The following is an 11,973-nucleotide window of genomic DNA, read 5'->3' as shown; positions in this document are numbered from 1 at the left end:
TGCGAAAGAAAGAGGGGGCTTTGCCCTGCCAGATTTAAGGTTGTATTATGAAGCTGCAGCTTTCTGCTGGTTAAAAGATTGGTTACTTCTTGAAGATACGGATGTCTTGGATTTGGAAGGTTTTAATAATGCGTTTGGATGGCATGCATATCTATGGTATGATAAAGCTAAGATAAATAAGGCCTTCAAGAACCATATTGTCAGAAAATCAGTTTTTAATGTCTGGACAAAATATAAAGACTTACTGGAGAATAAAACTCCGAGGTGGCTGTCACCCCTGGAGGCTAAGGCTTGGAAAAGAGCCAATATGGAGGCCAACTGGCCAAAATATTGGGAGATAATAGAAAAGGATGGTGACAACTGGAAATTGCAGAGTTTAGAAAAGATGAGAGACAAAGTGCGAGACTGGTTACAATATGCTCAGATTAAAGAAGTGTTTAAAAATGACAAAAAGCTAGGATTCCAAGTGGAAAAGTCAAAGTTAGAAACTGAACTGTTAGAACCTAAGACTAAGGTACTTTCAAGAATGTATAACTTGCTGCTGAAATGGAACACACATGACGAAATGGTAAAATCAACAATGATAAAATGGGCGCAGGATATTGGGTATAATATTATGTTTGAAGATTGGGAAAGGTTGTGGACCTCTGGGCTGAACTTCACTGCATGTAATGCGTTGAAGGAAAATGTGATGAAAATGATGTATAGATGGTACATGACCCCTGTTAAACTGGCTAAAATATACCATTCGTCTGATAGCAAATGTTGGAAATGTAAGGAAAATGAAGGAACATTTTTTCACCTCTGGTGGACCTGCCCTAGAGTGAAGGCCTTTTGGGAGAAGATATATAATGAATTAAAAAAGGTGTTTAAATACACCTTTACTAAGAAACCAGAGGCCTTTCTCCTGGGTATTGTCGGCCAGAGTGTGTTAAAAAAGGACAGAACATTCTTTATGTACGCAACAACAGCAGCAAGAATATTAATTGCCAAGAATTGGAAAACTCAGGAGCTACCCACTGTGGAAGAATGGCAGATGCAACTGATGGACTATATGCAATTAGCCGAGATGACCGGCAGAATTCGAGACCAGGGAGAAGAAAGGATGGAAGAAGATTGGAGGGAATTTAAGATTTATTTACAAAAATATTGTAATTTGGCTGAGTGTTGAATTGGATGCCAGTGCAGATAATTGTCTACCATTAAATTAGATTTAAGGCTGAATTATATGTCAAACCAAATTAAGATTATTAATTAAGATGAGTTAAATGATAATTTGTTTGAAATTAATTTAATAATGATGTAAGTGTATGCGGGAGGTGTGGGGGAGTCCCATGTAACAATTGAGAGATGTTAAATGGACAATGACAAGTTGTGCTTATCTAATATATGCTTTATTTGAAAACTTCAATAAATATATTATAAAAAAAAAAAAAAAGAAAATGGACCCTCCACAGTCAGTCAACAGCCGGCCGCCTGTAGTTAAGCCCCGGCAGCGTTTTTGCAGCTTTCAGAGGTGGCTGTTGGCAGTTTCGCTTCTGCAGCAGCAGCGGCGGCAGCGGCTCCAGGAGCGCTGAGCTTTTCCTCTTTGCAAGGAACTGCTTGGCCAAAATGGGGAGAAAGATATTGGCTGCAAGCCTCGCGGAGGCTCCTCCCCGAGCCAGGATCCTGAGGTTTTTGGAGGATTTCTTTTAACTCCGTGGCGAACCTTGGCGAAGGAAACAAGTTGCCACACACCACCACCAAGTAGCAACGGGGAGAAAACGCTGCCTCTCCAGCAACACCCAGCCAGTCCTCCGCTTCTCTCCCTCTCTCTCTCCTTTTGCTAAGAATCTACCTTGGATGCGATTGTTCCTTTTTAGTTGTGCAGGGAAACTGGCGCTGTCTGCTTAGACTGGGGAACGCCGATCCCTTGGATTTCTGCACACATACGAACGCACAGAGTGGGAATAAACGAGAGAGAGAAGACAATGAGGGCAAACATGATCTGACGGGGGGGGGGCGGAAAGATACAATCTCACCCTCTCTTGGGGCTCCGGCAGCGTTTTTTTGTTTTTTTCCCTGGGATCGGGGATTTATTTTTATTGGTGGTATTTCTTTGGAAAGGCAGAGGGAGGGGGAAACCGACTTCAAGCGCGGAGCTGCTTCCAGCTGGTGCGTGAACCTTGCCAGATTTGGGGGGAAAAAATCCCCCCTTGGATACAAATTTGCAGGAAATCCTGCCGCGGGCGCCGAGATCATCACCCTCACCATGAATTCCGTGGCTGGGAATAAGGAGAGGATCGCGGTCAGCACCCGAAACAGGAAATATGGGGTAAGTTGCCCTTAAGTAAAGGGGAAGGAGGGATGCTTGCAAAAAATAATAATCGACAGCGCTGGGCTTTCACACAAAAGAGCTGCGAGCGGACACGGATCCCCCCCCCCCCCACAAGCCGGTCGCCTTTTGAAGAAGCGGCACAGTGCCCCCAAGCCAAAGGAGCAGCCGGGGGTGCCTTAACCAGTTCCGCCCCTGGGACGCGAAAGAGAGACTGCAGACGCCGAGCGCTTGGGCAGCAGCAGCCCATGGACTCTGCACTCCTTTAACTTTTGCAGCCGGGGGTTCCGCCTAGACAGGCGGCTCTGCGGGGCGAAACGTGCTTGGTGGATCTCTCCTCTCCTCCGCTGTATATAGAATATAGTAGCCTGACTTGCGAGGGGCTTTTGCTCACGTACGAGAGGGGCGCGCGGTGGGGATCGCCAGGGAGGGAGAGAGAGAGAGAAAGCGCTCCTCGGAGGGGGCTTGGATTGGAAAAACGTGCGCGCACACACCCACCAATTCTGCAGGGAAAATCGATCTCAGGTGGTGACTTTTTTTTAAAAAAAGCCCAGCGTCTTGGAGATCAGAGGGGGCGGGTGTGCCTGGAGGTCAAAGGTGCCAACTTGAATAAAATATTGGGGGGGGGGGCAGGTGAGCCCCGCCCTGCATACTTGATCACAAGATGTGGGGCATGCACATCATTTGAATGGAAACGCACATCAATATGGAGGGGGAGGGCGAAGGGACCTCGGCCCCTAGGAATTTGCTCCTATGCATGGAGGGGTGTTTTAGCTGACTTGGGGTGATTGTTACACCTTATATCTCCACGAGCCACTTGGTTCCTATCAATGCAACTTCGCTGCCCTCCTTCCACGCCCCCCACTGATCTACTTCCCTTCTGCACTCAGGTGAACGACCCCTGCTCCCCGACCAAACCCGCGGCTCCCTTCTCGCCCGAAAGCTGGTACCGGAAAGCTTACGAGGAATCCCGGGCCGGCAGCCGCCCAGCCCCGGAAGGAGCCGGCTCCATCCTGGGCTCGTCCGGGACCCCTTCCCCGGGATCGGGCACGTCGTCGCCGGGCTCCTTCACCGGGTCGCCGGGCCCCGCATCCCCGGGGATCGGCAACAGCTCTCCCGGGTCGCTGGGGGGCTCGCCGGGCTTCGGCACGGGGTCTCCGGGCTCCGGCAGCGGAGGGGGCTCCTCCCCGGGCTCCGACCGCGGCGTCTGGTGCGAGAACTGCAACGCCCGCTTGGTGGAGCTGAAGAGGCAAGCGCTCAAGCTGCTCCTGCCGGGGCCCTTCGGCAGCAAGGTGAGCCATTGAGCGAGTCGGTGGCCCGAGGGTCAGCAGGGCTTGAGTCTCCCACACACTCGCGCGCGCGAACACGAGTGGAGAAAGCGTGAATTAACAAAGGAAGGAAGGAAGGAATCTCAGAGCAAGGAGACAGGACATTCGGGGAAAGGAAAGTGAGGGAGCAAGGAAAACAGGGGGGGTCTTGATAAGAACCAGGGGATCAAACTTTGCCCCCATTGTTTGGGAGAAAGAGGTGATCTCCTTTAACCTGTGGCTGGGTAGTGAGACTCCCTTCACGCATCCAACGCGGCTCTGTAGCTGAGCCCCCCCTCCCCCTCTCCAGACAAAAGAGGTTTTTGACACGCTCAGCACAAAGTGAGAGGAAGCACCAACGGTGTAATCTTCTGTTTGTGTTGCACTGGTTTATAATGACGGCAAGCCTGCCTACGCGGCTTATGGAGAGTTCGGTCTGAGTCAATAAATGCCTCTGACTAGCCAAATAATTAGTCCTGCAATATACCATTAATATGGTTCCCAAGGTTTGAAAGGAACCAGTGTTCGGGTCAAACTTCTGTTTTCTTTCTCTTCTTGTCCATTTCCTTTTAAAGAAAATACCCAGCTCTTTATTAAATCTCATATGTGCAGCTGCAAAAAAAAACATATTTCACATGTTGTTGTTTTTGTGATTGCACAAAAATGTGTCAAGCCGCATGTAAGGGTAAACCCTGGCAATTTCTCATGGGTGCACATCTTGTGATGCGATGGGCAATCCTCTGGAGGGAAATGGGTGGCCTTCTCCAAGGAGACCTGGCAATGAAAAATAAAATGATCTAAAGCATAGGCATGCAAGCTTGCTCTTTCTGTCCTCAGTGTTGAGAGGAGAGCCTCAGGCTACAATCTTCTAGGTGTGTGCAGTTTCCTTGGAGAAAACCTTGGTTAATGGTGCCTATTCCCAGGTTACATAAGAATAGCCAATGGCCCATATAGTCCAGTTCTCCAGGGGGCAACCAGATACATGCCTGTGGGAAACCCTCAAGCACAACGCTCTCCACCTGAGGTTTCCAGCAGCTGGTGTTCAGAAGCATTGCTGCCTCTGATCATGGAGGCAACACATAGCCATCATGGCTACCAGTCATTGATAGGCTTATCCTCCATGAATTAGGTTAGCTTGCCTCGGATTGCAGCCTGACTTGGGGAAGAAGTCCCATAGAACTCAGTGGGGCTGAACAAAGATGGATAGTAACTTCAGTGATGTCCAGTGGATAAAGAACTGGTCTGAGAACGCAGTGGTCAACTTAAATTCTCATAATCTCCTCTGTATATGGCAGCTGTGTTTATGCTGACTCCCAGCCTGTAGCTGCTGTGGTGGTGCCAGTGTCATGGCAGCTTACCTGGACAGATCAAGGCTCTGCAGACTCACCAGCAGAAGCACTGGATTGGTGCCACAAGTGCACCTCTGCATCCCTGACTTTGCTGCCACCTTGCCCAGCGCTATTCAGGTACCTTGTAGGGATGTTTCAGGAAGAACATGAGAATATCAGAAGTGTCTGTGGAATCAGATGGTCTGTGTGACCCAACATCACAATGGCCAACTAGATGCCTGTGGGAAGCCTGCAGGCAGTATGTGAATACAACAGCACTCTGTCCACCTGTGATTCTCAGTGAATGATATTTGGAGGCCCATGGCTTCTGACAGTAGAGATTGAACAAAGCCATTGTGGCTAATAGCCATGGCTAGTCTGGAGGGCATTCCCACAGTTCTGTCCCACCAATACTGGCTGCTACTGCCTTCCAGCCACAGCTGCTGCATACTAAAGCCACCACATCAGCACTGGCCTTATCATTGGGCAATGTGAGACAATATTCTTAGATGACAGCTGCTGAGGGGCGAGGAGCAAGCAGAGAGCTGTGTGTGTCACATGATGTGCTCTGCACCCTCTAAGTTAGCCTGCTGCCCTCAAGGGCAGTGGAGGATAATGCCCTTATTGCCTGTGTTCAGGCAAGATTCAGGAACCTGTCAGTTTGGCATTTGTCTGTGGAATGCGGAGGGCACTATACCTTGCCCTTTGCTCAGGCAGCAAAATATTTTGGGATGGCACTGCATCATGAGGAACACTGGCCCCAGACTCTGCAGTGGATTCTGAGATGCAAATGAAACACCAAGAGTTGCACCTAAAATTGCTATTTCAAACAAATGTTTTGGGTTCTTTGGTGTGTGGTGTGGACATTCACCATGGGTGAGCTAAGGGATCATGGCTGAGCTAAGGGGAAGAAACATAGACATTTCCATTGAGATTGGCAGTGGAAGCTCCTCCCATTATTGAATGCTGATCTAGTTTAAAAAAGAATTCTTCCATTCCAAATGAAAGAAGGGTTCTTACATAGCCTTCTGCCTGACATGCTAGTTTTCTACATGTAGTACAGTGTTTTATTGTATGAACATTCTGTTGTATGAAGGAATAGCCATTTCTGTAAGCTCACCCCTCCAGTCATAGTGGTAGAGTCTAAACACAGGTTTACCATCTGCATGAGAACTGAGCCTTAGTTTGCCACCTATTAGATCACAGATGGGAATTCCAATCTTCTTGTCTTCATGGTATAATTGCATAAGAACAATAGAAAGTGTGGAACACTTCATAAATTAAATGTGAAATAAGTGTCAAAAAGCCATTTAATTTGATACCATTTTTGAGGTTTTGAAATTGCTGGATAAAATCATGCATTGAAAGGATATAATGTATTCTGTGCACACACTCCATGTTCATGCAGTTGAATTAAAATGCCTTATTCTCTCATTTTGTGTATTTTACACATCTGTGAGGTGTCCTCTGGTTTCATTTTACTACCTGCATCTGGCAGTTGAAAAGGCTACTGTGCTCACTACTCATAGCAGAATTTGCTCAGTCTGGCATTTTCTTGAGTTTTTGCCTTTTAAATTACCCTACATTTACTTGGTACTCCCATCCCCTCCCTCATCTAAATCAAAGATTGGCTCCATAGCTCCTTCCTTTTAGTGCGCCTCCTCCATCATTTTGCTTCTGTGTCCATGGGTATATGACGTCATCTCTCCCCACTATTTCCATTGCAGTCGCACAGCAGACCGCTGGCAGGTCTCTGTAGTTCTACTGAGAAGTATGCACATTAAAGTGCCCCTGGATGATCAAAGTTGCTCACATGCTATTTCATGTTTGTAGGAAGGGAAATGTGCCAGAAGAAAGCCTTGCCTTCCATTGTCAGCTCTCCAATATAGTGGCAGAAACTTCTGCAAAAAGTATGATTGGTGATCTGGGATGTGGAAGAGGAATGGAAGTGTACAAAAAGTGTGAAAACTAACCAAAGGGTCAAGGCACATCCATGGTTTATGGTGGAACCTGCAATATCTTATGCCGAGGGCATCACTGTTGTGAACAAATCTGCATTTATAACTTGCTTGAAGGGTGTAACTCCATACTATATAGTCTTTATCTGAAGAAGTGCCACAAATGATGATGTCATCTAGGAGTGACAGCTTCCATGACACACTTGGGTTTGTTCACAAGTTACGTTTCTGTTCTAATTTCTTTCCTACAGTGCTTCCACATTGCCACATGTGTGGTTCTCCTCCCTGAATGGTTATGACCATGGAAATTCCTTGGCATTAAAGGTTGCTGAGCTATAGTGAATACTTCACTGACTTGGCTTGCACTCTTAAGCTAAACCATGGCTTAGCATGAGCATGAGCATGTGTGCTGCTTTTTGCCAGTACCGTAGCTATGGGGGAGGAGAGTGGGGCTAGCTGGATTTTTTTTGCCCTGGGTGAAGCCTCCAGAGGGGCTCCACTGAGGCTCCCAGCCTGTGTCTGTGTGTACACAAATGCGCATGGGTGTGGGTGTGTGTCAAACTGGGTTTTTAACCTGGGTGAAATAAAGCCTAGTTTTGTCCCTGTTTTTGCTTATGCATCCTGTGTCATCCAAACCTGGTCTCTTGGTTAAAATCTCTCCAGACTCTGCATGAGCTGTAACCCAGAACAAAATTTGGTTACCATTTATGGAGAAAGCTTAACCATGAGCCTGGGTGTAGATTACATTTAAAGCCAAATCTTGGCTTTACTGCACTCTTAACAAGCTACAGTTCCAGGATTCTTTGGGGAAAGGTTAGGAGCACTAATAGTGCTTAAAATGTGTGGTACGAATGTGGCCTAAGGCAGAAAATGCCATTCATTATATAAAAGAGGACCTTCCTCTCTTCACTGAATAGCCACTGCCAGGCCTCCTCTTCAGTGGCTGTGAGGCATACATTCCAGATCCGAGGTCATGATTTTAAGTGGGGAATGAGTCCTGGCACCTCTCTTCTTAGAAATTAAACACAGTGGGAAACGGTTTCTGCAGCTTGGCCATATCGTCAGAATGACTTTGCATGATTTATGTCACCTTTTTAACGCTGAGTTCTTTATTTGGATTGGATATCAAGATGTTTTGAGGTGAAATCTGGCAAAATCCTACCGTAGTTGAGCCGCTCTTTGAAAGCAGTGTGGGAAGATTACCACATATATTGCATAAAAAAGTTAACAGTCCCGAAAGCTCTGTCAGAGGCTTTTGAGCTGACGAAGTGTTAAAAGAATTGTGAGCGTCTCTCTCTTCCATGGTAACCCTGTGGATGTTGGAGAGCCAGTGGGTTGCATGAATGTGACACAATGCCATTCAATTTGCACTGTCAGGCCCAAGTGTTATCAAATGGTAATATTTACTCTTCTACTTCAAACAGGGGTTGGTTTTCTTCTTCTGTGGTTTGGATCAAGAGGTATCAAGTGAAAACACTGATTGCTGTTGAAGGGTCTCTAGCACCGGTTTGCTGAATTGCATTTATCACTATTTATTTATGGTGCTCTTTGAATTAAAATATGGATGGTCCTAAAGGACTGACTGAGTTGAATCCTCTGTTTGCATAGCATATGTGATTATATGAATTGCTCGCTGATAAAACAGTTATTCCAAGTGTGCAAAAAATAAATTAAAAGGCTGAGTCATAAATAAATGGTTCCACAAATCACGTTCTTTTGATAGCTGTAGTAAGTTTGTGGTTTTACAATTATTGGTAACCTTTTTTAAATTCTGTCCCAGAACTGGTGACATTTCCCACTGAGTGTTGCAAGTGGAGTGCAAGAGTTAAGCTGAATGGTGGAAGATTTCGGGACAGATAAACAAACGTACTTCTTCATGCAGCAGTTAAACTATAGAACTTGCTCCCACAGGAAGCAGTGATGGCTAACGACTGGGATGGCTTTAAAAAAAGGACTGGACAAATTCATGGAGGAGAGAGGACAATGGCAGCTAGCCATGATATGTATGCTCTGCCTCCATTAGAGAAGGCAGTATTAGAGAAGGCAGTAGTGCTTGTGCGCTCAGGTCCTGTTTACTAATTTCCCCACAGGTATCTGGTTGGCCACTGTAAGAACAGGATGATGGACAAGATGGGCCATTGGCCTGATCCAGCAGGCTTTTGTTACGTTATTAGCGATGGCTGAGTTGAAGCAGGTTGCTTCCCTATTGGTAGCAGCTGCTGGTGGGAATCCTCCCAAGTGTCTGAAGATATTGAACACATTAATGTGGAAATAATATGATATAGCCTGATGCACAGAAGCTGGTGAATAACATGGACACCTAGAAGGAATCATCAGAAAAAATATTGCAATAGAGGCCTTTGAAGTTCTTCATTGTACAGTCTCCAGCTGAATATTAAAAATGCCTAAGGTATTCCTTCGTTTTGGAACTTCTTGACATTATATTTGTTGGGCATTGCTGAAAACAAAGGAAATGGAAAATACGTTGCCCGAGGCAATATGCAATACATTGTTAAAGCTGCTTGCAGGTAATTTGGCTAGACCTGCCAAATGGTGCTGGATTTTCCTAACTGCTAAGTTATGTGACAGGCAGGCTTCTGAACTGCATTGTGGTGGTAATCAATCATTTTATTTGTATGCCACCTTTCCAAAGCTACAGCGGTACTTCGGGTTACATACGCTTCAGGTTACAGACTCTGCTAGCCCAGAAATATTACCTCGGGTTAAGAACTTTGCTTCAGGATGAGAACAGAAATCGTGCAGCGGCGGCAGCAGGAGGCCCCATTAGCTAAAGTGGTGCTTCAGGTTAAGAACAACTTCAGGTTAAGAAAGAACCTCCGGAACGAATTAAGTACTTAACCCGAGGTACCACTGTACAGCGTAAGGCCACTTACAACATAGTAAAAACTACACATCTCCAAACACAACAAAAGTCGCCACAAACAAAAAGCATCAAAAAGTACACAACCAAATAGAACAATTTCCAGATAAATCATAAGATCCAAAATAGAGACACAGAACCTTAATGCAGCAACAGCAACAAACCTCCCAGCCCAAGATTGTGTTCAGCAGTCCCCACCCTCCCAGGCCAGGTGGAAAAAAGCTTGCAAGGCAGGGGAGCAGGTCTTCCAGGACTCATAGCCAATATGGTCTGCCCTCTTCTCGACTCCATGAAGTGGTGTTTGTGAGGAACCTTTCACTGATAAAAACACCAGGACTTATCATATGAGCTGGAACTATCAGCTTCAGTGCAAGAGGGAAGCAAAAAGTTGACTGTGAAAGGCGCTTTTTACATGTACAGTCAAAACAACAGTCCAACAGCAGTGCCTCATAGTGCCATAGGTCTTGAAATGACTCGAATATTGAAGACCTCACCAAAGGAAACCCCCCCCCCCAATATTGCACACCATTCCTCCTCCAAAATATTCCAGAGCCTATAGCAATGGGTCTCCAGCTTTGGTTCAGGAGGAAGTGCGTCTTTTTTCTTTGTTGCTCTCCTTGTGCGCTGAACTTAGGCCAGGCATAGGCAAAATCAGCCCTCCAGATGTTTTGAGACTACAACTCCCATCATCCCTAGCTAACAGGACCAGTGGTCAGGGATGATGGGAGTTGTAGTCCCAAAACATCTGTAGGGCTGAGTTTGCTTATGCCTGACTTAGGCCTTGACTAATGTTGCTGTCAGTGCCCACCCAACTCCAGATTTCCTGCAAAATGGAGATGCCTCTCTGTTAGGGATGCGCACAGGATCCCATATAAACACTCCTTTTTCCAGACCAAGAAAATGGCTGGACTGGTGCTTCAGTAGCAGAAATTCAGAGAGGAGGGTTGGTTTTGGGTGTATGTGTACACAATAGGTATACAGAATATAGCTGTATACCTTTTTAAAAATGCAGTAACTGAAACCTATGTCTTACTAAAAGGTAAAGGTACCCCTGACCATTAGGTCCAGCCATGACCGACTCTGGGATTGCGTGCTCATCTTGCTCTATAGGCCGAGGGAGCCGGCGTTTGTCCACAGACAGCTTCCTGGTCATGTGGCCAGCATGACCAAGCCGCTTCTGGCGAACCAGAGCAGCGCACAGAAACGCCGTTTACCTTCCTGCTGGAGCGGTACCTATTTATCTACTTCCACTTGACGTGCTTTTGAACTGCTAGGTGGGCAGGAGCTGGGACCAAACAACGGGAGGTCACCCTGTCGCAGGGATTCGAACCGCCGACCTTGATCAGCAAGCCCTAGGCTCTGTGATTTAGACCACAGCACCATCCATTATGCCTTACTACTGAATTCCAAATTGATAAGATCAGCCTGATTTGTGTAAACCAAGGATGAGGAACCACTTTCTCCTCAAGGGACCATATTCCCTCAGGGGAAAGTGCTCATACCAGCAGCAAGCAGAGCCATATACCAAAGTGGGTAGTGTCAACCTACACCCTGTTCTCACACACCCCATTCACACAATCACACATACCTAGTACACAAACACAGTCTTATGCATGTGTGCACACACAACCCTTCTTGACTCAGGCTCACATTTAAAAATACACAGCACACAGTCTTCCCTGTTCAGCCCTGCTCCTTCAATTGATATTTTTACTGTAAACCTCTATGGCAGAAGTTACTGGTAGTACACAACTGTAAGTGTAGCCTATAGGAAGAATAATCAAACGTGTGTTCTAATTCTTGCCCATTTATCATTTATGAATCCAGCTGACTTGCAAGGTTTTTTTTGGGGGGGGGGGAGGGACTCCTGCTGATAACATCCTGGAATTTTCATTAGCTCTCATAACCGTTGTCAGCAAAAGAGCTTTATAATCAGTCAGCAATATATATTTTACATTTTTGCACTTATTCCTTCCTCAAAATGCATAAACCTTGGCTAGTTAAGGCATGGCAACTCTTAATATAACAATCCATTATAAGTTTTCACAGAAATAGTAGGTTATTGATACTGATTGAATGGGAACCTTTTAAAAATCGAATCATGTACTTTGAAATGTTTGAATGTATATATAAAAAACCCTATTGGGTTGTAGCTGACTTAAGTCATATTCAGAGTAGACTCAAT

General features: G+C 46.0%; 1 protein-coding gene across 2 annotated transcripts in view; it reads left to right on the top strand.

Moving 5' to 3' along the window:
* Nucleotides 1-1,917: 1,917 nt before the first annotated feature.
* The window catches only part of KIF26B (kinesin family member 26B), a 273,118-nt gene continuing 263,062 nt past the window's right edge, over nucleotides 1,918-11,973 (top strand). For both annotated transcript variants that reach the window (XM_083432077.1, XM_083432076.1), the window contains exons 1-2: nucleotides 1,918-2,314; nucleotides 3,205-3,606. In XM_083432077.1, the coding sequence (XP_083288203.1) occupies nucleotides 2,252-2,314; nucleotides 3,205-3,606 (465 nt within the window). In that variant the 5' untranslated portion in view covers nucleotides 1,918-2,251. The remainder of the gene's footprint in view (nucleotides 2,315-3,204; nucleotides 3,607-11,973) is intronic.

The sequence above is a fragment of the Podarcis tiliguerta genome, assembly GCF_965153285.1.
Source record: "Podarcis tiliguerta genome assembly, chromosome: 3".
Taxonomy (NCBI): Eukaryota; Metazoa; Chordata; class Lepidosauria; order Squamata; family Lacertidae; genus Podarcis; species Podarcis tiliguerta.
This window is presented reverse-complemented; position numbering and strand designations above follow the sequence as displayed.